The sequence below is a fragment of the Leptonychotes weddellii genome, chromosome 11 (genome assembly GCF_054177405.1).
Source record: "Leptonychotes weddellii isolate Sample4059 chromosome 11, ASM5417740v2, whole genome shotgun sequence".
NCBI lineage: Eukaryota > Metazoa > Chordata > Mammalia > Carnivora > Phocidae > Leptonychotes > Leptonychotes weddellii.
Window position 1 is genome coordinate 87517144 of NC_138379.1, and position 27174 is coordinate 87544317.

Genomic DNA, 27174 nt, shown 5'->3' on the forward strand with positions numbered 1-27174 from the left:
ATCTAAAGTTTGATAAACTCTGAATTCCAAGAATTTATTAGGCAACCAGATTTTATATATACCAATCATATCATTGTGATGAATGAGTTTTATTATCTCTTTCCATTTCTTCTCTCATTTCTTTCTCTGGTATACCTTACCCTGGTGACTGGAATCTCTAGTACAGTGTTGAATAGAGTAGTGATAAGTCTTGACTGATTCCTGATCTCAAGGGAAAAGCTTTCAACCCTTTACCATTAATACGAGATTTGCTGTAGACCTATTCATGTTTCCAATGGCCTGTATCTTGGCTGATACCTGGCATTCTAAGAGGACTCTTTATTGGTTTTAATTTGTAAAAAACATTTAGTTGAGCTCCTGAGAGCACTTTCCCTCTGATTCAGTCATTTGGGGCAGTCTTGATATGACTTTTGAAGTCACACTGACTTGGGTCCAGATCTGGCTCTGTCATATACTTGTGATTTTGGTTAGGACTATAAATTTTTTTAGTTGGAAAGGAACTATTTAACAGCAGTGGCAGCCTTCAGATTTTGTAGCATGTTCCATTGAATTAATCAATTTTGTGAGAAGCACAGTACTGATATAGGTTTAAATGAAATGTATTAATATTCTCTTATAATTAGCTATGGTGCTGTGATGTATCCATGTTGTAAGCAACTGGATGACTACAGTTTTGCTAATAGTTGCTACATATTTTTTGTAACCTTCTCCACTCTCACAGTTCTGATATCTCAGTTTTACTGATCTTTTGCTGCAATGGCAGTTCCCATGTCTCTGTCATTTCTCTTGAATTGTTGAAAGAGATGATGATCCGTGATAGTGCTGTACTACTTCTGAGGTGTAGGGTGACCTCACATGGCTCTGTCTGCAGAGATGGGGCTTCCTCACACATTAGCATGTGTTTAGGTGATGGCCTTTTAATCTCTGAGATATAAGTGGTAGATTGGAAGGGAATGATAGTAGAAGAAGAGTGTTTTTTTCAGTAGGTTGTGGACTCATGCTAGCTTCAGAAGTGTCTGTGAGGCCAGAGGAACCCAATACCCAAACTAGGGTCAGAACTCCCAAAGTTTACATATATATTTGGCTAGGTGGGTGCATGTCTCACCCCTGCAACCAGGAGCCTGAATAATTCCCCAGAACCCAGCACTCTTACCTGAAGGGAAAGAGCACAGGTAATACTGTCCAAGGACTTGGAGGTTTGTGTTTCTGAAACCCTGTGGGAATTTTTAGGATTGTAATTGATGTTCCTTATCCTGAAAAGACCTTTGCAGTTACTAATGAAGGGTTGGCCTTTCTCCATTGCAGATTGACATCAGTAAATGCCATTATTTAGTGGATTTGGACACCATGAGAGAAACACCCCGGGAGCCGAAATATTCATCAAATAGAGAAGAATGGATCAGCTTGGCCTACAGACCATTCCTTGATGCTTCTAGGTATGTGGCTAGAGATGTACTAGGACTAGTAAGGGTGAAAATTAGAATCTTGATTGAATAACTTCCAGTCCTGGGCTGACTGTAATAGCCATCATTTCCTTTTATTTTTATTTGGGCCCAAACACATCTTCTATTCTTGTCCAGTTTCCTGAGAAATCTAAAAGAGTGCTCTCTTTTTCTAGGCACTGAATGCAAAGTTTATTCGGGTATCATCCAAATAAAAGAATCTAACTAAAACAGATCCACTGAAGACAATGCAAATAAATGTGTGACATGGATTACTTTTGGCAATCAACTTCAATTGTCTTACTGAGAGTATTATAACACTGTTAGGAAGATTGACTATGTCCTTTAAAGAGCTAGAAGTTCATATCCATTATTATTATTATTTTTTAAAGATTTTATTTATTTTTCAACAGAGAGAGACAGCGAGAGAGGGAACACAAGCAGGGGGAGTGGGAGAGGCAGAAGCAGGCTTCCTGCTGAGCAGGGAGCCCGACGTGGGACTTGATCCCAGGACCCGGGGATCATGATCGGAGCTAAAGGCAGATGCTTAACGACTGAGCCACCCAGGCGCCCGCATTTCCATTATTTTTAGGATCAAGCTTCAGTCAAGGAAGGAACAGGCCTTACTCGATCTTAAATAGAGGGACCAAAGAGACCAGGGCTTGTCTGGCTCTTCAGAAGGGCCTAAGAACTGATGACAAGAGAGGAGTTAGGACATTCAGGTGAAGGAGTAATGGGGTTGAGTTGGAAGAGTCAGGTGATTTGTGGGTAGAGGTCCAGGGATGCCTGGTGGGCAGAGTCCAGGCAGAAAGCAAAAGGTAGAGGACCAGGTCCTGAGAGGCAGGTCTGGGACTCAGAAACAGGGAAGAAGATGTTTTTAGGAGGAGGGAGTGCTCAGAAGCTGCTGATAAAGTTGAATAAAGTTGTCCATAAAAAATAAAAGTCCAATTGGGTTAGGCAGCCAATAAAAGCAATTTTGGTGGAGTGGTAGGGGCATGGTGACTTGAGAGATGAGGGGGATGAGAGCAAAAGCAGAATTGGAGATGGTGAACATAGAGAAGTCTTTGAAGAGTTCTGCTCTGAAGGGAAGCAGAGAAACAGCCGTCGCTGGTAGTGGGTACTATAGGGAAAGTGATGATGAGAGAAGATTTTATCCTTTAAATCTTTTTAAAATTGTGATAGTATATATACAATATACATGTATGTGTGTGTGTATATGTATTTATATATATATATAAACACAGAATTTGCCATTTTAGGGGCGCCTGGGTGGTTCAGTCGGTTGAGCGTCTGCCCTCGGCTTGGGTCGTGATCCCAGGGTCCTGAGATTGAGCCCCATGTTGGGCTCCCTGCTCGGTGGAGAGTCTGCTGCTCTCTCTCCTGCTCACCCTGCTTGTGCGCTCTCTCTCTCTGTCAAATAAATTAAATCTTTAAAAAAAAAAAATTGCCATTTTAACTATTTTAAGTGTACAATTCAGTGGCATTAATTATATTTACAGTGTGGTGCAATCATTACCATTATCTTTTTTTTTTAAAAAATTACCGTGTACGTTTTGTAAGTTTAAAGTGTACACATGTTGGTTTGATACATTCATGTATTGCCGTATGATTATGACAGTTGCATCAGCTAACACCTTTATCATGTCACATATTCGTTATTTCTTGTTTCTGTTGAGAATGCCATTATCTATTGTCTATTTCAATAACAATCACGTTTGTATGCTGATGGAAATGATCTCTTAGCTGAAAATTGATCATGTAGGAGAAAGGAATGAATTGCTGGAGCAGCGCCCTTGAGGTGGGTGAGAGGAAACATACCTGTAAGTAGAGGAGATGTTTTGGATAGGTGGGCAGTAGATAGATCCTCTCTCTGCAGTGATGAAGAGGTTCTGTATCTACACTGTCCAGTATAGGAGCCACAAGCTGCATGTAGCTATTAAGCATTTGAAATGTGACTACTCTGCATGAGGAACTGAATTTTTAATTTTATTTAATCTTAAATAGCCACACATACCTGCTAGATAGAGCAGAGTAGGAACTGGCAGCAGGCTGGTGTGATAATAGGAGTCTGGAAGTTCTCCTCTGATGGCCTCTGTTTTCTCGGTGAAGCAGGAAGTAGGATTATCAGATGAGAAGGGACTATATGGGGATGAGATGTTGGAGATTTGAGGAGAGGGAAATAATTGAGGAGAGTAGGAGACAAAAGGAGCTCAAGAAATACAGTATGATTGGAAGACAGGATCAAGAACCCACATGAGCTTTAAGTGGGGCCAGTGTGGTTGCTTTTTTCTTCTCCAGCTGTAGAGATAGCCCTGGTGCTGAATCACAGAACAGGTGAATTTAACCAGAGTTGTTGTTTTTAAATTTTTTAAAACAAATTTGTAGAAGTATAATTTACATACCATAAAATCCACCCATTTTAAGTGTACAACTCAATAATTTTTAGTAAATTTACCAAGTTGTATGTATATAAATGGAATTATATGTGAGGTTCTGTATCTGGTTTCGTTCACTTTGCATGTTTTGGAGATTCATTCATGTTATAGCATGTATCAGTCGGTGTTTGTTGTTGAATACTATTCCATTATATGGATATAAGCATTTTGTTTACCTCTTCCCCAGTTGATGGATACTTGGGTTAGTTTTACTTTTTGGCTATTGTGAATAATGCTGTGCACATTTGTGCACCCATTTTTGTGTGCAGGGTTGGGTTTAGGCCAAAAAGTTCAACAAAGCATGAAGGGGGTAAGCGAGTTGAGTTTATGGCAGAGAGTGGTCGTGGCCGTAAGTTGGGTGAGGAGGGGCGGGGGCGCTGAGGGAGTGGAGGGCCATGAGAGGTGGTGGGATGGTGGATTGATATTCATACATGGTCAGATTGGGCCAGTAATAGGACAGAACTGGAGGGAGAAGCAGCAGTGATGTTGTGAAGCTCTCTGCATCATACATGTTCTTAGTTATTGTTATTTGATGTAGTACTTGGGCTAGGTCGCTATTGGGCCTTCTATTTTGATTGAGAAAACTGTGACAACATGAGATCTGGCCCTGGGAAGATCTCCAGCTCTGAGAGGACAGCAGATCCCGAGCAACCTTCCTGTTAGCAAAGGGAAACTGAATGGTTCACAAATACTGACCAGCAGTACATTGGCTACAGAATGAACTCTGTTAATAGCAAATGGGGCAAGGGGGTAATTTTCAGGTGACTTTTTTTCCCCTTTGGTTTTGAAGGGTTGAAATGAGAAGGGCCACCCATCTACCCATTAACCCTTTTGGTGGCCTCCTAGAACCGCAGCTGGTGCACATAAACGGAGAGCCTTTGGGACAAGGCAAAAAAGCATGCTCGTATAGTTCCCGTGTGAGAATTTGAAATCTCTTGAAGAAAGAGTGGAAGGTGTTGGTCACCTTCCCACCTGCCTTGTGGTGAGCAGAGGGTGGCTGGAGAACCTTGTACAGCCATACAAGTGTGGTGGCTCCTCGGTGTTCAGTCCCAGCCATCATTTCCAGAGATGCTGCTTGCTGTTGCCCACTGAGCCTTCTGCTTCCCTAACAAGCTAGATGTTCAGGCCAGAAATAAAGCATAATGGGCTCAATTTGATCAACATTTACTGAATATCTTCTACATTTAAGACTTTACACTGTGTGCAGACAAGACTGCTGCCTAGGGGAGTTTATGGTAAACCTGGGGAGAAACCCCACCTTGGGGAGGCGCTATCCAAGCATAGGAGAGATGGGGCAATTCCAAAAAGGCTAGGTGGGAGAGGCCAAGGAAGATGCCAAGAGGAGGTGACATCTGAGGATTGCATTGGTGATTGTGTAGGAGGTGGACTGGAAGGAGGGAAAGTTGGAAGCATAGAAACAAGTTAGGAGACGATTCTGGTTGGCTAGATGAGAGGCAGCGAGGGAGTGAACTCCACCGCAGAGGAGGGATAGACTCACGAGATGCAGGGTGTCAGGAAGATCAGGCCAAAATTTACCCGGAACCCCACGACTTTCACAGTGGCCTGTATCTACGTATTTAACATTCTCCTTTGCTGTATCAAAAGTGTTGTGGATTGCTTTCTGTAGCAGGGCTGGTCCCTGAGCAGAAGCTTTTGCAGGTTTGAGCAGAACTTGCTGGAGCGACGGACCCTAAACTTACCTCATCGTATGTCCTGTTTGTCCTGTCGGTCCCTGCTGCTGCTTCATTTCCCCTCCGCCCACTCCGCACACCTCTAGTGCAGCGGAGGGAGGGAGGTTAGTGGAGAATGCCTTCAGAGGTTTTTCACTTCCCGTAAATTTTACTTGTTTCCCATAAATTGGCATGCTTTTCATGACCATATGCTGAGAAAGAAAAAAGTCTGGTTTAAGAACTGGAAAGGTACAGTTCACGTGAAGGTGTACAGAGAAGAGAGCAAGGGGTCAGAAGATGTGACTTGCTGGTTGTTCCTCTCTGATTCCAGATTTCCATGCTAGAACAGAGATGATAATATTTTATCTTCTTCATGGGAATGTTGTAAGGATTAAATGAGAGTGGAAATATGAAGGTGTTTTTAAATTCTAAAGCATTGTATAAATGTCAGGCTTTTCAATTAATTAGCAGGCAGCCTAGGGTTCCAAAATTATGCTGATTTTCTTTCTCTTCCTCAGCATTTCCTAGTATATATTGATGTCACTGCAAAAACAGTGGGAGCCCACAGCCCAGTCTTGCCACAGCAGTTTATAACTGTCAGTATGGTGACATCTCATTTTGTGGACTTGGGACAGTTAAGCTGGACTCTACTGTGAGGGGCTGTGCACCTCAGAGCTACCACTCTGAGGTGGTGCACAGAATGCTCTTGGGAGCTTGATCCTGGATCGCTTCCCAGCCTGCTCACTGGGGCTGTTACATTTCCTCTGACTTCTTGAGACCATGGCTTTTGTACTTCAGCAATTTATGTAACAGGGAGAAATGTGGTACCATCTGCACGAGATGGTCACCAATGTCTTTGACCCTAGACTGGATGGGACTGCAGGCCTAATTCCTCTCTAGGTCCTCTTGAGGAAAGGAGGAGGTTTTAATAAGCCTGTGACATGATCTTTTAGAAATGGAAGCCAATTAGTTTCTCAAATGTTTTGGGCCCTAAAACTTTGAGGGTTCACTTTGAGAGATGATTTTTTCTTTATTCCATTATCCATCTCTGCCCATCTATCCATCTGACACGCATCCAATCAGCAGATACTTTTTTTGAACACTGCCAGGCACTCCAATAGATCTTAGGTATATAGTGATGAATAATACACACAAATTCCTTGTCCTCTTGGACCTTGGCATTAAACAAATAAGCATACAAATCAATATATAATTACAAACTGCGTTAGGTGCTTTAAAGGAAAAGTACGGGGTGCTGTGAGAGAAGGAAGCCAGCAGTAGGAGGCACCTGGAGTCTTAGATCTCAGAGCCAGCTGCTTAGGCAGGTTTGAAAATTAGAAGATACTATGTCCTTGTCACAGAGCTGGATTTTTTAAGGGATGTAAAGGAAGTAACTAGACACAGATTTTGCCCTTAAATAACTTACAACTTGTATAGTTACACATGCAAAAAATGACTTGAAAATAATAGTAAGACCATAGGAGGTGCCAGGTTGTGTGCTAGAACTTCCAAGAGAGGAGAGATCTGTGGCGGTCAGGGTATACCGAGAAGCTTCCCGAAGGACATGGCTCCTGAGCTGAGACGTGGAGGGAAAGGAGGATTTGTACCGGTAGTAGAGAGGGCAGAATCGCGTAGATAATTCAAGGAGAAGAAATCATGAGCACAAGTGGAAACAAGAAGTCCTTTGAGGTGCCTGAGGGATTAGTCAAGAAAAATGTAATTTAGGGTGGGAGGATGGGTTAGCCTGGTGGTGGGTATTGAGGAGGGCACATTCTGCATGGAGCACTGGGTGTTATGCACAAACAATGAATCATGGAACACTTCATCTAAAACTAATGATGTAATGTATGGGGATTAACATAAGAATAAAAAAAAAAAAAGGAAAAATGTAATTTACCTCTTCCACTGGCTTAGATTGGCTTTTAGGTGGGAGTGATCTGTAAGAGATCATCCAAATCAAAGTGCTTTTGAAAATAAAAGGAACCCTGCCCTGGGCAAATCAAGATGTGTGGTCACCCTGCTTCAGTGTGACCAGAATACAGGGGCTTGCCCCAAAAAGCAGGACGGAGGAATGGAATATGGATTGTTCCTTTGCTCTGCAGTCCATGTTGATGTGTGGATTTGCCCATAGCTTACTTATTTGATTTAATTTGCTGCATTCCTTGGTATTGTAGCCTCGGTTGGGTCTCAGCCATCTGAAAGGGAAGCAACCTGGATAGTTTGAAGACCGTACTGGCAGGTAAAAATATCCTACTCAGTGCAGACTCAGCTCCAGAGGAAAGCAGCCTAAAGGTTATTAGAACAATAATAATCTTTATTAGTCAGTAATTATGACTGGTACAAATTTAGCAATTCTGAATATCTGTGAATACGGGAAGAAGCTTGTTTTCTGTTGAAATTGGTGGAAGACAAGCAAGGCCTTTACTGTTGGGCTAGTGGAGCATGACTCCATAAATAGGGCTAACTGTCGTTAGCCCATTTGGGTGAATGGCAACCCAGAAGTCCTTTCATTCTTTTCCCATAGGCTGCTTCTCTGCATTATGAGAGGCCTAGAGAACCAGAACCCACCAGTCTGAGACAGGACCCAGGCAGAAGATCTTACCATCTTCTGGTCTCCCCTTCATACAGCTGGCGCCAAAGCCATGCCTTCCTCTCCCTGGGTTTGCCACGTCTGTGTCTGGTTAATTGTATAAAGCTTTCTCTGACTCCTGGGATATGGGGTCTAAACTAGTTAGCAATATCACTTTTTAAACCAGACACATTTGTTACTCTATGGCCATCTCATATTACATACTTTCTAAAATAAGAGAGGATTTTTTTTCTTTCTTTGAAGCATGATATAATTGCTGCTTGTATAAAATAGCTTGACACGTGGGTGGATGTAATGCCTACTCGGAGGTTTCCCAGAGAGGAGTGGAGGGAGAGTGTTGCAATCAATTGCCAGCTCAGCGGTGGGTTCCTTCCGAAGTGTGGTGAGAATGTGTGGCTGTAGGAGTCTGGTGGGAAATGCCTTTCCAGGTTCCGTTGGCCTCCTGAGCACCAGGGCCTGTTTGTAGCTTCGGAATCAAGTTGGGAGGCCCTGCCCCTGCTTCACACGGCAGCTCTCTGCCCACGCTTTCCTCCCTCGGTGTAGGTCCCTTTTGTCTGGCTAGCTTTGCTTTCACCTTTGGTTTTTGGATTGTGAGATTTCCTTCTTCCTTATTTTGGACATATTAGCCTCCTCTAACTGAATTTTAGGCTTGCCTGATGGGGCTTGAGATAATTTGGGCAGGATTTCAAAGCCCTGCAAGTTTATAGTTACAGGTGAAGAGTAGATGCAAGCAAGGGATTAAAAATTCACACTTTCAGCTGGCATTGTAGGAGAGGAACCCTCTCCAGTCAGACGGCCTCGACAGCAGCAACATCAGGACTGTGCTGACAGCACCTGTCCCCGGTGTTCTTTCAGTGCCCAACACAGGATTCTCGGTGGTCACTGAGCTTTACCTGCCGTGGAGATTTTTTTTTAACCGAGACCATGACTCTTCTTTCAGCCTCCAAGAAGAAGTGAATCCAGCAGCTGTGAGGCCTAAAGAGTCTGTGGCACTTGTATTCATTTTGGTCCTGTGTGGTAGTCTGGTTGATGGCAGCCATTGTGTCCCCAGCCCCTAACCCCAGCATAAGCAGGATTGTTTATTTCTGGAAGAGAAGAAGATCATAGAGAATTGCTGTAAAGGGCAAATTAGTTGGAACCTTTTGTTCTGGTTATTGTGGTATAACAAATCATCCCAAACTTAGCAATATAAAAGAATAACAATTATTTGTTTTCTCTCATGGTTCTGGAGGTTGACTGGGCTCAGCCAGACAGTTCTTCAGCTGCTCAGAGTTCTTCATGCATTGGCCGTCAGATGGTGGTTGAGACTAGAGGCATTGCAAAGGCTTTCTCACATGTCTAGCAGTTGATGCTGGCTGTGGCCAGAACACCTACACGTGGCTTCACCACATGGCCTATGCTTCCTCACAGCCTGGTGGCCGGCTTCCAAGAGTTAGTATCTCAGAAGCTATAAAGTTTTTTTTTTTATGACCAAGCCTTGGAATTCATACAGTGTCTCACTCTTGTCTCATTCTGTTCACTGAAAGCAAGCCACTCGAATAACCCATGTTCAAGGCAAGAGGAATTAGACTTTCCTTATTGACAGGAGGAATGTCAAAGAATTATGGACGTGTTTTAAAACCATCACAGCTCTTTTGATGCCATTCTTCGTCCAAATTGGATAATTTTTGAAATTTTACTTTTTAAAAGGAGATTTCTAGCAGAAGAGACATATGGTGCACAAAATAGTCCAGCAGGCTGTTCATCTGTGGCTTTTTGCTACCCAGGTGGAAAGGGAGACTACACCCTATGGCAGTATTTGGTTGCAAGCCAACAGTTTGACATGCTTCAGCTGGTGTTCACGTCCTTTGGGTAGAATTAGTTCTCCCTCCTAATCAGTAATTGAAGTGCTCTTGTCTTTTCCCTACACATCAATCATGGTGGTACCTCCAGCTCCTTCATCTCTGCCAAGAATACTGATAAATTGTAAGAAAGAAGAGATCAGAGTGTCTGAACTTTTTTTTTTTTTTAAAGACTTTATTTATTTGAGAGAGAAAGCAAGCACAAGCAGTCAGAGGGGCAGAGAGAGAAACAGACTCCCTGCTGAGCAGGGAGCCCGCCTCAGGGCTCGATCCCAGAACCCTGAGATCATGACCCAAGCCGAAGGCAGACGCCCAACTGACTGAGCCACCCAGGCACCCCAGAGTTTCTGAACTTTCGTAATTCTTTTTTTTTTTTAAAGATTTTATTTATTTGACAGCACAAGCAGGGGGGGAGCAGGAGAGGGAGAAGCAGGCTCCCCACTGAGCAGGGAGCTGATGTGGGGCTCGATCCCAGGACCCTGGGATCATGACGTGAGCCGAAGGCAGACACTTAACGACTGAGCCACCCAGGCGCCCCATGAACTTTCGTAATTCTTTACAGCTCATTATTCTCACTACTTTCTGTTTCTTTATCAGTTCTTGGCCTTCCTCTGCCCGCCCCCGCTTTTTAAAATCTTCTCCCAGTACTTTGCTGAGACCTTTCATCTGGCAGAGCTACCCCAGGCTAGATTTGGCTTCAAAACACATTGGCATTTTGCTCATTGCAGTCTTCAACTGCTTAATCAATGAGATCTGCTGACATTTTAAGAAGAACAAACCTTTTGTTTTTCTGAAACTCAGAGAGTGTGCTTCCCGTTGTTTTGAAATTAGATCTCTAGAAAGAGACTATGTACAGACCATCTGTGCTCCAAGTCCATGCTTCAGAGACTCTCAGGTTTGAAGAGTGTGTACAGTCTTTTGGGACTGCCCCTGCTGTTAGCTAGCTTAGACCAAGTGGCCGGCATCATCAGAGGTCTTTATTTCTAAGCTCCTTGAGAGTTAGAAACCACAGCTCTTTTTGAATCTCTGCAACACCTAGCACATACTAAGGTCTCAGAAAATAGTTACCAATTATTTGATGTATTTCATGTTCTTTTTTTTTTTTTTGAGTACAGTTGACACACAATGTTACATTAGTTTCAGGTGTACAACAGTGTTTCCACAAGTTTATACATTATGCTGCTTTGACCAGAATGTAGCTGCCATCTGCCACTGTACATTACTGTTACAGTATGATTGACAGTATTCCTTATGCTGTGCCTTTTATTCCCATGACCTATTCACTACGTAACTGGAATCCTGTATCCACCCCCCCCCGCACTCATTTTGCCCATCCCCTACCCACCTCCCCTCTGGCATCCCTCAGTTTGTTCTTTATATTTATAGGTCTGATTCTACTTTTTGTTCATTTGTTTTATTTTTTAGATTACACATATGAATGAAGCCATATGGTATTTGTCTTTCTCACTCTGACTTATTCACTTAGCATAATACCCTCTGGGTCCATCCATGTTGTCTCAAATGACACAGCCTCATCCCTTTTTTTGGCTGCATAATATATTTTGTTGTGTATGTATACCACATCTTTTAAAAAAAATTTTTACATTTTAATTCCAGTGTAGTTAACATAGTGTTAAATTACTTTCAGGTGCACAATATGATTCAGTAATTCTGTACATGACTCAGTGCTCATCATGATAAGTGCTCTTAATCCCCTTCACCTGTTTCATCCACCCCCCCCCACCCCCCGTAATCATCAATTTGTTCTGTATAGTTGAGAGTCTGTTTTTTGGGTTCTCTCTCTCTCTCTCTCTCTTCCTTTGTTTATTTGTTTCTTAACTTCCACATATGAATGAAATCATGCAGTATTTGTCTTTGTCTGACTGACTTATTTCACTTAGCATTATACTATCTAGTTCCATCCATGTTGTTGCAAATGGCAAGATTCATTTTTATGGCTGAGTAGTATTCCGTGGTATATATACCCACCACATCTTTCTGCAGCAGGTGCCGCGGTATACCGGGATTGCTGGCAGCGGCCAGGCCGGCACAGGGGCAGAGTCCCCGGCTCTGAGGCCCTGGGCCCAAAGCCGGGCCGGGCCTGCTGAGCAACAGCCCTACACAGGCCTCCACCGCACTGTGGGGTTTTCATATGTGACCTTTATTGTGTCACAGTATGTTCCTGGCAAACCCACTTGTTGGGTAGTTTTCATCATGAAAGGATTTTGAATGTTGTCAAATGCTTTTTAAGCATCTAGAGAGATGGTCATATGATTTTTCTTCATTTTGGTGATGTGCTCTATCACACTGACAGATTTGTGAATATTGAACCATCTTTGCATCCCTGGAATAAATCCCATGTGATCATGGTGGATGATCTTTTAATGTATTATTGTATGCGGTTTGCTAATATTTTGTTGAGGATTTTACATCTGTGTTCATTAGTCATATCGGCCTGTAGTTTTCTTGTTTTGTGGTTATTTTACGTTCTTTTTTTTAAAAAAAGATCATTTTATTTTAAAGATTTTATTTGACAGAGACAGAGAGTGCACACAAGCAGGGGGAGCGGCATGCAGAGGGAGAAGCAGGCTGCCCACTGAGCAGGGAGCCTGACGTGGGGCTTGATCCCAGGACCCCGAGATCATGACCTGAGCTGAAGGCAGATGTTTAACTGACTGAGCCACCCAGGGCCCCATTATTTCACATTCTTAAAACTGGATTTATGCCAAAGTAAAAAAGGAGAAAAAGGTGAAATAAGGATTTCTTTAGAAGCTTCTGATGCCCTTATTCAGTAAGATAAAGATTGTTGAGTGGCTGATGGATGGGCTTCTGTTTCCTGTCTCTTGGAATGCTCCTTCTTAGGATCCAGGCACTGTGGCTTTAAGGAGAAAGGAGGCCCACATGGAGGAGGCCTGAAGGCCCTTTGCACTAGCTGAGCTCTCAGTCCAGCCATGGGAGTGTGGCCATTGTGAAGATTCTAGCCAACATCAGATGAAACAAAACCCATCAGTGAACCACACATTTGAGAGAAATCACAAATTGTTTTTTTAGCTAAAAAAAAAAAAATAATAAAAATCTTCTTATTTTAAAGTATATTCACTGTTTATTTCCTCTCTGTAAATCTTGTGAGAATCATCTACCTGATGTGATTTCCAGTGTTACTTACTATTTGTCACATAGAAATGGCTCAAATAAGGGTCCAAAGAGCAGAGACAGACACCGTTTTGAACACGGTTTAGTGTCTTCTCCACAGGAATGGTGGCTGGAGCATATAACACCTTCATATCTTAGTAGCCATCAGATGGAAAAGAGACTAGTGAAGAGCATCTTCCTAGCACTGTGGTGGGACTGAAGGTCAGAAAATGGCCAGTTGCCTAATACCAGTTCTTTCTCCATTCCCTCATTCTGACTTTTGGCTAACGGTGACTGGCAAGAGGTTATGGTGTTATGTCAGGTGATTGACCAGGGCCACGGATCAGTTAAATGATTCAGTCTGTACACCAGTCTTGTAGTGCTGTGATTACAGTTAGTGCCTCAGTGAACTTCCAGATCATTACATGCATCTTTGGAGCTTGCTACCAAATAGTCAAAACTGGGAATTTATTCATTGAATGTCAAGGGTCTATTGGACATCCCTGCTGGAAATTGTCATTCTGGTCATGTAGGTAATGATTCAGCACAGTTTATGTGAACTGAAACCTGGAGAGGTTATGTGACCTCCTGCATTAATATTTTCTTTGCTACTATGGGTGCCCTCCACCTGTTACTTGTGCTGTAACGTGGGACCCCTTCTCTCCCCCACACACTGTAGACTTCTGCTTTGCTTGGACCCGTCTGATGGATGTCTTTAGGATTGAGTTGTTTGGGAAGTGAAGAGAAACAAGAGCTTCATATTATTTTTTATAATTCCTTTTCCTTCTAGAAGATGAATGCTGCCAGAGGCAAGGGAGGTAAAACTAGGTGCTCCCAAGAGTCAGGTAGTCATTCCTTCTTTCACAGAAGAATATTTATTGAGCACTTTCTGTGGTACCATCCTAAAAACTGGAGATACGGCAGACAAAGTTCTTTCTTCAAGAGACTGACATTCTAGTGGGCTATATAACATAGAGCATGTAACTCCTGTGTCCTTCTCTCCAATTGGGAAAAGATATAAATGTCACCTCTGCACTACTTACATTAGTGTCCCTCACCCCATTTCCTGTTAAAGCATCTTAAAGCACAGTCACAGTTTGGATGCGTACCAGCTTTTTGAGCAGTTCTTAAGTTGCTTGATATGGGACTGTAGGTTGAGGATGGCTAAGATTAAGGCATGAGGGGATTCTGACTGAGATCCTCCTCCGAACTGAAGATCTGTGAAAGGCCAGTTCTGTGCTGAGGGTTATGGACAATCTGTCACTGGAATACAAATTAAGTGCAAGAGAGTGAGAGAGACAAAAAGAGAGGAAGCCAGCTTTATTTATTCTTTTTAAAGATTTTATTTATTTGATAGCACAAGCAGGGGGAGTGGCAGGCAGAGGGAGAAGCAGGCTCCCCGCTGAGCAAGGAGCCTGATGCAGGGACTCAATCCCAGGGATCGTGACCTGAGCCGAAGGCAGCCGCTTAACGACTGAGCCACCCAGGCGCCCCAGGAAACCAGCTTTAGAAAGAACTGGCAATGGGTTTAGACTAGAGGTTCACAGGGATATTAATGTTCAGATGAATGGATAGATAAAAATTAGAAAACCTGAAGACTAGGGTGTTTTTATTTCTTTTTATTTTATTTTTTAAAATTTTATTTATTTGATGGAGGAAGGGAGAGAGAGAGCACACACACAAGCAGGGGGAGCAGGAGAGGGAGAAGCAGACTCTCTGCTGAGCAGGGAGCCCTCCCAGCTGGGCTCCATCCCAGGACCCCGGGATCATGACCTGAGTCGGAGAAGACAGATGCTTAAACCACTGAGCCACCCAGACGCCCTGGATGTTGTCTTTTTAACGTGAAAAATTGGCCCAGTGACCTCAGGTTCTGGCGGGTGGTCTTCCATCCAAGTCAGCAAGGGCAGATTGAAATCTCTGCAGCAGATCGCTCCCCAGCCCTGATCAATAGGGCTGGTAATTGAATTAGAAAACATTCTGAGCTGTCGGCTAATTATGCTGTTCAGGCAATTGCTTTGTCAACGTGGATTTCATCCTTGAATTGCTTAAGTGACTTTCTCATTGGAAGGGGAAGTCAGCTTGCATGATCGAGACAGATATTTTGCGTCTCCCTAAATTATGCTTCCTGTGCTTCCCTAGGGCAATACTTTGCCATTTCACGTTATTACAGACATTGTTGTATGAGTTTTGATAGGCATTAATTTTGTTCTAATTTGTGTTTCAGTCTGATATTTATTTCCAGGTCTGTGAGTGTTTCCAGGTCTATGTTACTCCAGTGCTCAACTGCTCTTTTCTTTCACTAAAGGCAAATAACCAATTTGATTTCCCTTTTTCCAGCAACAATAAAACAATTTAAAGGGCCCCAGTTGTGCTTAACATGTTAAAGCTGTTGATGGTAAAGAAATCAATTTAGAATAGCAGCTATAGTGTTAGAAGTGGAGAATTCAAGCCAACTTGTTTTTTGGATTTAAAAAAATCAAAATCAATATACACATACAAAGGTGTGTATATTGACGGTTTGCTCACTTTTCTTTTAGAAGACATTAGTGGCTTTAGATGTTAAAGGTAGATAATGCTCTTAAAGACGACAAGCAGAATCTCCAAGAGAAAAGGAGATTCACCTTCTAATAAGGTTTTTTTCCAATACCAAGCTCTGATGATAAATAAATTCTTCTTAGCTTCTCCTTATATAGAGTCCCCACCTTTTATATAGTTTTGTGTTCAGGCTTAACTAGAAATGACTGATTGCTTCCTGAACACATAATAATAGAATTTGATGCTGAATTTCTTGTGATTGTGTCCTGAGGAAGCATGGCAGAATCAGGATGCTTCATGGTTCTCTCGATGTATCCAAGTCATACTTATGCTTGTCCTTAGCAAGATGGTTATTACAAACCACCCATCAGTGGGACTTCGAATTCCCCTTTGAGAGTAGGAATCTTCTATCCACCACTGTTTTTCTGGCACTTAAACCATTGCTTGATATGGTGCTCAGTCACTGGTGGAAGAACTGAATTGAGCTAAACTCAGATATCATTTGTATAAAATCCCTGCCTCACTCTCTTCAGCATCCTTCTTTCACCTTTGCTCCCTCCCTGCCTTCCATTCATCCATCCATCCATCCAACATCTGTTTTTCAGCATGTACTATGTGCCAGACACTGTGCTATTGGTAAATAAAACAGACTTGATCCCAGATATCTGGGGGTGGTGTGTGGGGGACAGACAATAAATGAGTTAATCAACAAATAAATGTAAATTGTGCAGAGTGTAAGAAACACACAAGGTGCCCCGAGAGAGATTAACTGTGTTAGAAATGGAAACCTGGGCTTTCCTAGGGTGTCACAAGACCTCTCCAAGGTGGCCTCTAAGATGAGTCAGACTCAGTTATGAGAAAAACAGGGTGGAAGCGTGTTCCAGGGAGAGGAGGGAAAGCATGCAGAGGCTATAGGGAGGGAAGGACTGTGAGGAGGCTGGTGGGGGAGTGGAGTGGGCAGGAGGACAATGAGCAAGGGGAGGTGGGACAAGGAAGTGAGGGCTAGATCTCCTAGGGCTTTGTAGACCATGAGAAAGAGTTTGGATTTTATTCAAGCCATTTTTCTGGCTGGTGCTGAGTGGACAGAGCATTTAACCCAAGATCCTATAGACTTGGTTATGAATGAGCATGTTGCCTTTCTGTTGAGTGTATCTTGGAATGTTGAATGGAGAAAATGAAATGAGATACAGTAAACGCTTTTTCTACACTTATGCAACCCTCAGTGTTTGTCCTCTCTTCTCGATGTGTATATTATCACTTTGAACTTTGGTATCAGCTTTTAGTATTTAGTGGATGCTGCGTCGTGGTTATGTATCTGTATCTCCCAGCTAGATCACCAGAATTGGCCATTTATGTTTCTTTTCTCTGTTCATGTTCTTTATCATTTTTCCCTACAGAGTCATTTGTCCTCTTGATTGCAGAAATACTTCATATGTTCTCGCTACTAATCCTTTCCTGTGTATTGCATGTATTTTGTCCCAGTCTCCTTTATCTTTTTACCTTTGTCTCAGCCCACCTTTGCCTTCAACAGTAATGCATAGTGGCCCTTCTTCCATTTCAGGGCAATCAGTATTTTTGATGATGACCCCTGTATGGCCCTAGATCTCTTCTGGAGTTTCTGGGCATGATCTATCAACATACCAGGAAAAATAGCCCATTACCATTTACTGTCTTGCCCAATAGACACTTTGTTTTTTTACATTTTTTAGTTATTTTATAAATAACTTATAAAAATAAGAGGATAGTAAAACAAAAACCTTCATTTGAAATCTTAATAATTTAAGTGTAGTAACCCTGAATCTTCCATATTCTCCTGGTTTGGAATAGATGTACATAGATACGTAGACACCTGAAATGGACACCTCTGGAATGCAGCTGTCATGCGTGGACCTGGAGTATAGCCATCTTGAAAATACTCGTTCCAAACTTTAAATATATCTCCAGTAGGTTCTAGCTTACCACTTCTGGTTGTTCTAAGCACTTGCATCATCAAAATGAAAAACTAGAATTTTTTGAAACCTTTAATGGCTCATAATTTTGTTGAAGAGACTGTATCTTCTTGGTTCCACAATTCAGACATTTTCATTCTTTGATACCAACTAAAATGATAGATCCATTGAATTTTTAAATTTCTTTCCCATATATACGTTTCTAGTCACCTTTGTGTACTAACCTGCCTTCAGCATTTGTCCACTTATGAACTGTATCAAATAAAATTTGGCCCACAGACGTCATTAAAGATGAAAGCATATGGTCATACGCCCTTTTTAAGCGTAACAGGAAGGTGTAGGTTCTTGCTGCAAAACATTGAATGATGAAGTCCTCCCTGTGGAATGACTAACTGAATCAAAATACCTTATTTCCTTTTTGTTCTGAGAAATACATTGCCCACTCATTAATTCTTGAGTTTGAGAAGATTCATCCATGTATACTGTGGGGCATGCAGTCATCTCTAGACTCCTGGTCTGAACTTTCATTTCGGATCAGTGTTACCATCCTTGCTAGGGGTGCTGCTCTTTGTCTCTGTACACTCATCTTCGGATCTAATAATTGCGAAATCTCTCTCTCTGTCCGTTTTCTTCTCATTGTCATTATGGGCAGAAAATTTAAAAATCCTGGATTCTCAGCTGTGTTCAATGAAAGCTAAAAGCCGACTGCAAAGATAGTGTCTCAGGTCTTTTATACCTTATTGGAAGACGATACAATAATTTGGGCAATGCAATTAGAAAATTGCAGATAAAATACAATAGTGATTACTTTTGCATCATCTTTTTTGGTGATTTCATCATTTTCCTTTGTCTTATTTTAGTTTTTTAAAAAAATATAGTTGTAATTAATCCGAGATACAGGAAAAAAATAAAACCACTAAGATCCCGTAATATAACTTAAATTTATAAAAGGTGGCAGTGGATCCATGTGGTAATTACAAGATAGAATGAGTTTTATTCTATTTTAAAAAATAAGTAGAATTTCTCTTTGTTCTTAGGAACACTCTAAAACAAATAAAACTATGAAATAACAGTCTTCCCAAATAGTAAGGAATTGTTCAAAAAAAGAAAGTGAAAAACTCAGATTGGGCCCAGCAGACCTAATACTCTACTGGAGCTGCCTGAAGGGCTGAGCTGACCATGTTAGTGAGGCTTTGATCGCAGAGTCCACTGGAATGGAAATGACACTTAATTAGTCTTAGCCTCTCTTTACTCCGCTGAGGCTTGCAGGAGTTTGCTGTGGCTTACTGTTCGTTCTCTGTTCTGACCTTGCCCTTCTCTGTGCAGCGTGGACAGAAAGGATAAACTAACTTCTTTTTGACTGAGGTGGGTGCTTCCTCCTCCTGTTCATTTTGTTAGCAGGCCTGCTTTATCTCGTGTGTCTCTTCTAAGCCTCTTTTCTATCAAAGCCCTCGAGCTGTTAGCTGTTGAAGTAAAGTGCGTCTCTGTTGAGCACAGAGCACTGCCAGCGTCCCATTTGGGGAGGATCTAAGAGGTGTGTATGCCAAGCACGATATCATTGTGTGCAGGCACTGCGGGAGCCTGCCAAAGCCAGGGGGAGCCAGATGCCATGTTGACATGACATTTACAAGTTTAGAGTCTGGAAGAGGACTGGCAGCAGAACACTCTTCAGCTCCCTCACTGAGGGTGGCAGTAACTGGGCCAACTTTGGATTTTCAGACTCAGAAAGCATAGTCAAGGAATAAGACTTTATACAGAATACCAGACTCTCGCTGCCACATTTTTCTAGGAAGTGATGAATTTGGTTAGCTGGTGTCTGGGATGCAGCATAAACCATGGTGTAGATCAAGAGCGCAGGTGACCCAGTGCAGAACCTGGAATCAAATCTGGATTTGAATGAGGCGCGATCGCTTCACTGTGTGACCCTGAGCAAGTGACTTTGTCTGCGTCAGCCTCGGTTGCCCGTCTATAAAGTAGGGATAATAACAGCACTTTGCTCATGGGGTTATTGGGTGAATTAAATAATATCTTTAAAAGTGTGAGCACTTTCTCCAGTGCTTGTCCAATACCGAGTGCTCAGTACCTGTGAGGTACTTTTCACATTCTTCAGAAAGTCATGAGAAATTCAGGTTTTCCGCCGTTTGTGTATTTTAGTAACAAGTGGGGATATTATCACCCGCCGGGGACATGAGCTTGTGTATACTCTCTCTCTCTCTCTGATTTAGGCATTGCCAGAACACTGCTCAGGAAGCCCAGCACATAGTTTTCTTTGCCTCTCCTAGGACACTTAGAACGGGCATCAGGATCATTGGAGCGTCTGGTATCTCTACAGGCTCTTGGATACAGAAACCACCTGGGTGTTAAGAATTTATTCCAGTAAGCATGGAGGACACTAGGAGAAGGAAGGGAAAAATGGGGGGGGGGATTGGAGGGAGAGATGAACCATGAGAGACGATGGACTCTGAGAAACAAACAGGGTTCTAGAGGGGAGGGGGGTGGGGATGGGTTAGCCCGGTGATGGGTATTGAGGAGGGCACGTACTGCATGGAGCACTGGGTGTTATACGAAAACAATGGATCGTGGAACACTACATCAAAAACTGATGATGTACTGTATGGTGACTAACATAACATAATAAAACTAAAAAAAAAATTTTTCCAGTAATAGCAGTGGTTTGATTGACCTGGAACTTTTCTGTGGCATATTCTATGCAAAGTGAAGGTCTAGAGCTATTCTGAAGGAAACACTGTGGCTTACGAGGGACACCATCTTTTTGGTGTTGGTAACAAGGTACTTGGTTTGATTAAATCTGTTTTCTTGATCTAGTAGTTAAAGGACACATTTTTCTGTGCTACATACATAGAATATGATCCTCGCCACCACACTTAAGTAACTTCCTTTCATCATTTTCAACACTGTTAGTAAATTCTCTCCAATGATAAAATTCTGTCTTGTCTTTTTCTTTTTTCTTTGTTTTTCAGATCTTCAAGGTTGCTCCGGGCATTCTATGTCCCCTTCCTGTCAGATCAGTATACAGCATATGCAAACTATACCATCCTCAAACCCCGGAAAGCAAAGCAAATCAGGAAGAAAAGTGGAGGTTAGCAACACGCCTGTGGCCCCAAAGGACGACCATCCAGTTAACTAGTGATTGCACTGACAGGACTCCCTCCAACTCCTCATTTGTAACATTTGTAATAAAGGCTGTCTCACACGGATGCTGGAATCTGGGTGCTTTGGGCTGGTCAGAGTCATTCCCATTCATGTCTTGCCTGGGTCTCTGTTCTGCATGTAAACTTGCAGCTGGGCAGAAAAAGGCCCTAAAGTCTGGTAGATATGTTGCTCTACATCTTACTGTTTTTCTTCTGTTCAATTATTTACTAGAGCGGAGAAGAGCAGAACCACCTTACAGGAAGAATTGAAAATCCCTGAACTGGATGGCTGCGTTAAACTGCTCTCCATACTCTGGCCTGGCATCTGAGAACTAGCAAGCCTCTTTTGGGCCATATGGGTTTCTCCACCAAAGCTGTTTGGCAGCTCCTAGCAGACCTTGTTCAAATCCTAGTGCTGAAAATGAGCACAGCCTAATTGCCAACCTACATGTCCTTTTCACCTCGTGCAAGGCTAAGCTTCTCTAAAGCACTTCACAGGACTAGGACCCTGTCCTGGAGATATCTCAGGAAAAAGGCAACCATTTGAGGAACTGGAACCTAATTTCATTATATAGGATGCCTCTTATTTTCATTTTATTTCCTTTACAACAAACTGTAATTATGTTTTAAGTTTTAGCATGCTGTTTCTTGAATTTAAGACTTCTCTGTATAAAGGTATCAACAGACCAGACGTAATTGTACACGACATATTTGGAGAAAATTAATTCTATCACTTGGTAGGTTTGGATGACCTCACATTTTTAAGTAATGTATTCTGAGGCCATTTCTGAGGAAATTAAGAATGTCCCTTTATTCTTTAAAAACCCTAGTGGAAAAGGCCAGTGTATATTTATAGCACCTATTTTTGAGTCTATCTATTGCAAAGCACATTCTGCATGGGGCACTTCTAGTCAAATAGGCAATGATAAGGACCTAATTAAAATGTAATAAGTATATACTGTTACTTTACATACAGTGTCCCACAGTTTACAAAGCGCTTTCACATTATCTCATTTGGTCCTCACATCACGACGAGAGGTAGACAAGGCAAGTGGTTTTATCCCCATTTTACAGATGATGACTTCGGGGTGGGGGTGGGTTGGGGAGGGTCAAGTGGCGTGCCCAAGGTCATGTGACCAGCTAGTAACAGAGTGAGGACTGGAACCTGGGTCCCCTCACTGCTCCCCTAGTGCTTCCATACTTCCTCTCTTGACTCTGAAGACATTACTTGGAAGAATGATGGTGTTGGCCAGAGACCCGCTTGATAGTGTAACTTTCTATTTTAAGGAAGACTTTTGTCTGTATTTCTTTGAGTTCTTCAGAGCCTCCACTGTGCCTGTCAGACCATCACAGCAGCAGCCCACCATGCAGCCCAGCCTGTGGCAGGAAAGTCGTGCTCATGTTTGGAAGCCCTGCTCCTTTGCAGCCCCACAGGATCTCCTGTCAGTTGTGTTCCCACATAGGCCATCTGGGGTCCTATTCTAGGTGCCTTATTTCCCTCAAGGTAATTGTGTCTAGAATCTGCAAATAGGATGAAGCTATTTTTCAGAGGTTTCATCTTTCATTTTTCAAAGAGAAGGGCTTTCTCCAACAGGAACTGATCCCAAGAGAGGAGAAGAGAAGTCATAGGGGAGGAAATGGCTCGTTCCCACATGACGGGTCTCCTCTTCGGGATCCCTCTAATGGAATTTCTGGGGTTGAAGTGCTGGACAGGAACTCAGTCTAGACAGTTTAGAACAGTAACTGCAGAGTGAAGATAAGCCAGGGTCCCACTTGCTGCTTTAAAGGTTTCTGGCATTTAACCCTCAGTACTTGGCCTGCTTTCCAAGCCAAATATTGGCACCTGTGGTCTGACTACAGGGTAGAGAATTTTTGGTGAAAGATCTTGTCCTACCTGCAGGAACAGTGTTCTCTCTTGCACAATGGCTAAAGCCCTCTACTTTTTGAAGAGGTAAATGAGTTCCATTACAGAGGTCCAGGGTGAGTAGCTCTTTTCCTAATCTGCGTGATATGGTGCGGGTCTATTTTATCATCTTGCATGTTAAAAAAAAAAAAAAAAAAAAGCCTTCTGAGTAAGAACTTAATGTAATAGAGCACAAAAAGGTCACAGTTGATCCAGGGATTCCTTGGGAATATCCGTTCCTATCCCTTTTAAGACCTGGTTTTGGTTTCCTCTGTTCTAGGTTCATCTTTAGTGAGAGCACAATAGATTGCAGAACATTGTGCCAAATGCTATGGATAAGGGATATAAAGGTGAATTTTTTTTTTTTTTTTTTTTGTGAAAATGAGTATTTCTCATGTGATGTTATATAACCACCTTTAGGAAAAAATCTCCATCTCAGCAATACAGGGAGGCTAGCTGTGCCTGGGAAAAAGAGTTTCAAAAACACCTGGTCACACAAACATCTCTCTTCTAGAGAACCGGTGTTTGGCATGAGCTACCATAAGCTCTGCTTCCCATAAGGATGAAGTCTCTGAGGCACTTGTTTCTCCACAGGTTGTTGAGTATTGAAGAATGAAGGACTACAGATTATTTGTAAGAACCTTTGATTACGGAGCTGAGCGAGGGAGTGGGTGTACTTGGCAGTTTCAGGGCTTGCTGATCTCTAAAGTTTATTTATGTTTTAATAATCTCTTGTGTGGGTCTCAAATCACAACCCTGAGATCAAGAGTCACATGTTCTTCTGACTTGAGCCAGACAGGTGCCCCCCTAATCTCTAGATCTTAAGCAGCCTTATCTGAACCCCAGATCATAAGACACTGAGCCCCATTACTGAACCAGACACTGTATTAGGCATCTATTATCAAAGTGTGACTATCACCTGGTACGCTTTGATGAAAGACCAGTCACTTTAATCTCTTGGGATAATCCTAGAAAATGGGAACCCCTACTCTTTATTATTGAATTCAAGTTTAGAAACAGATTGTTTTAAATCAAGGTGGCTCTTGATCTCAACCATTTATTTGGGTCATTTTTCCTGGTTCGGAGTTCTGGGAAAGAGCCTTAAAAACTCATGTGATTTTATAGCATTAGATCTGGAATGACTGTTAGGGCAAAGCACCATGGCAATCCTTTATTGTGTGTTGCATTTCATGGGATTTACTGAAATAATTCACTGTGATTATGCTGTCATCTATCCAGTGTCGGGCAGCTATGCTTTTAATTAAGTTATTTTCTCTGAAGAGGGAAAAGAGGCACAATTTCATCCTTGGCCTCCACAGCCTATTAAAGCTCATGTGTTAATTCATTCTTAAGTTACTACATGAAATGCCTTGAGTAAATGGATAGATGGACATGTGCTCAGCTTTGTTCTTTAGCAACAGACCAGGCTTCCGTATGGCATTGTTGGATTTCAGAGGCCCTCTGGTGTTTTGGTAAATCTAGATGAATGTTGCCTTGCATTTTCCCAGTATATATGACCATGTAATTTGTGCTGCACATGAAATCAGGAAGCAGTGCGGTGTTGAAGCCAGAGTCTTGTCCAATTCATTTGTCTTCCTGATCCCTGTGCTATCTCCCTGTCAGTGTTTATATTACATACATGTATTTTCTGTAAAATAAAAAGTTAAATAAATCTTGGCAATTTGATTTTCCTGTTCTTAGGGTGATATTTTCTCTTTTGCATCTAGGTTTTAAATCTTTGGGGATTGATCACCTCCTCCCATCTCCCCCACTCTGACCCTTCAGTGCGTAGACCTGCCTACCCCAGGCCAAATAGCCTGGATGGTTTATTCTGAAAACTCCAGGAAGAAGCCTTTGTTTGTGAAAGCCCGTGAGGGTTAGTGTTATTGTGCTTGTGGAAAAACCAAGCATTGGAAGGGTTACTCAACGTGTCAGTGTTGTGCCTAGAAAGTGATACTTTCCGGACCCACCTTAGGTTTTTGGATGAAAAATCTCTGGACTATGACAGTCTTAACATTCATAGAAGCATGGATCTGGTAATATTTAACATTTAGGTGATTTCCCCCTTTGTTGAGGGTTGTCAGGAGCAGTAAAAGTTTTTTGTGAATGAATTCCTGACATCATTCCCATACCGCGTACCTATAGCCAATAACTCTTAGTAGTTATCTGGTTTTATATGATTGGTTATCAGTTTTCTTTCGGTAGGACCCAAAATGCCCACGAAACTTGGTTTGTTTTCTTTCTTTCAAGTCATTTCAAAGAAGGGTGCTTTATTAATATAATTCCAGGAGGGAGAGGTCCACAGTCTTAATTTATTTTTCTCTGTCTAGAATGTCATCCTTCACTCTGTTCACTCTGACTTTTAAGGCCAGCTTGAGTCTGTGTCTCATCTATGAAGCCGTTCTGGACTTCAGGATTACTTCCTTTCCTGACCCCTCATGAGGACCTAGTGTCTTTCCTAATGGCCGGGGACCTTGACTTGGGACCCTTGTAAACCTGCCTCTCAAGAACATTGCTGGTACATCTGTGGCGAAGCCTATGTCATGCTTGTGTGTGTTCCCCGAACACTTTGGTAGTGTACGTGTTCGTTGACAATGAAGAAAGAGAAGTAAAAAGAAACCTGCAACCAATATACAGCCTTTGCTTTCAATTCGGCAGATTTTTGAAAACATAGCAAGTTGTAAGTCCTCTGGCACTCCAAGGGCAGTTTGGAAGGTGTGAGTGTGGCTCAATATTGTGCGTATTTTCAGAATTCTCCTGAGGTACACAGACTTTCACACTAAGGCAGATTCCCCAGAGTACCTTCTAAAAAGAGATTTGGTACCTTTATTGACTATATCTATTACTATTTGATTTTGGAGGGTCAGACTTCGCTCAGGAGACATTCTGAATGAGTTTGGGGGAGATGGTGCCTCCCCTCCTGGTGTGAAGAAGCGCTCCATTCCTAACAGCCCTGCTAGGAAAAAGGTCTAACTGCAGGATGGCTTTGTAAGGGATACATTCAAATTCAATAATACCAAGCTAGCAGGTGATTTTTTAAAACGGAAGGCTGTTTTGGCTCTCATCAGCTGTAGAGTTCAACAGAGACCTGACACTGAAACGAATCATAAGTAATGGATTTGATAAAACGAGGCATATTTAGATAGGGGTATGAAGTTACAGAATTGTAGCGATGCAGACCAGGGATTCCTAATGTACCTTCTTCGCATAAATAGCTCATGATGAAATTAAGAATTGGATTAAATATCGTTTTACCTGAGTGGGAGCATTCAAAAAAATTGCTTCAAGTGACCCTTAGGTGTCTTCATAAAATACTTCAGAGTGGCAGCGTTTTTTGTTTGTTCTTGTTTTTTGCTTCTAGTTCCTGGGCTGTTTGTTGTGTGATTACATACCTGGAGATGAAAGTATGAACAGTTGACTCTCAGTGGTTCCAATGCGTGAGCTAAAATGAATTCTGACCAGGGTTTTTCACAGACTTAAAACCACAGGTTCCAGCCATTACCTACCGTAGGAGGGTTCTCTTTGACCTTCATTGGCCCGCGGAACTGTGTTTGGCAACAGGTGCAATTGTCCTGTATTTGCCATTTTAACTCTTAAATCTCAAATTGCCAAATGAGAAGGGCGCGCTCGTTGGTCTGTTTGCTAGCTGCTTCAGCAGCATCACCCTCAGTGCTGGAGAGGATGTGACCCATAGAGCGGTGATTCTCAGCCAGGGCTGCGTGAGAGACTCGCCTGGGGACCCTTTACAAAATTGCCACTATCTGCTTGAGCCCCCCAAGGAATTCTGAGTTAGTGGCCACACATGGGCCCTGGCATCATTAAAACAACAACAACAAATTTTTTTGTGATTTTCTATCCACTGCTATTGATATTAGAGGTTGGAAGTCCAACAATCATGCCAGAGATCCAAGATAACTGAGTAGGCAAAATGTTTGGTGTTCTTTTCCAGTTACAATCCCTGGCTATGCACTGAGGCTTCCATCCACACCTCTTGCCATTTCCCCCCCACTCCCCAATTTTTTTTTTTTTTTTTTTTTTTACTGACTCTCAAACCTTACCTGCCCTTATTACCCATTCTCTTTGGGCCCTGCTTTCTGGGAAACAACTAATATGATACTGATGTACACTAATGGATGTTAATAATTTACTGTAGCTCTCTTCCCACTGACCCTCTCAGCACATTGGAATGGTAACACATCTGGAAAAGAGAAATGACCCATTTTGGCGATTTCAGAGCCATTCAAGTGCCATTTTATTGATTGATTGGGAGGAGAGTGTTTGAGGAAGGCTGCTTGGCCTTCAAGTTCAAACCTTACCAATCAGCACCGCTCGGCCTGCTCAGATAAGAGCCTGGGGCTTTCCTGAGCGGAATGAAACACGTGTAGGTGGGTAGTGAGCCCTGTGCAGGACTTGCTGGGTGAGCCTACTTCGTAGCTCTTACATATACTTCACTCTGGGACATGTGCAGTGGAGACCTCCCCTTCGTGGCTGTGCCGCCGGCCTGGGCCAGAGCCTCTTTCGAGCT

General features: G+C 42.4%; 1 protein-coding gene across 5 annotated transcripts in view; it reads left to right on the top strand.

The window, feature by feature from the left end:
- Positions 1–24539, top strand: part of ALG9 (ALG9 alpha-1,2-mannosyltransferase) — an 88423-nt gene extending 63884 nt beyond the window's left edge. For all 5 annotated transcript variants that reach the window (XM_081799493.1, XM_081799492.1, XM_081799494.1 and 2 more), the window contains 3 exons: positions 1306–1436; positions 20576–20694; positions 20979–24539. In XM_081799493.1, coding sequence (XP_081655619.1) covers positions 1306–1436; positions 20576–20694; positions 20979–21016 — 288 coding nt within the window. In that variant the 3' untranslated portion in view covers positions 21017–24539. The remainder of the gene's footprint in view (positions 1–1305; positions 1437–20575; positions 20695–20978) is intronic.
- Positions 24540–27174: the final 2635 nt, after the last annotated feature.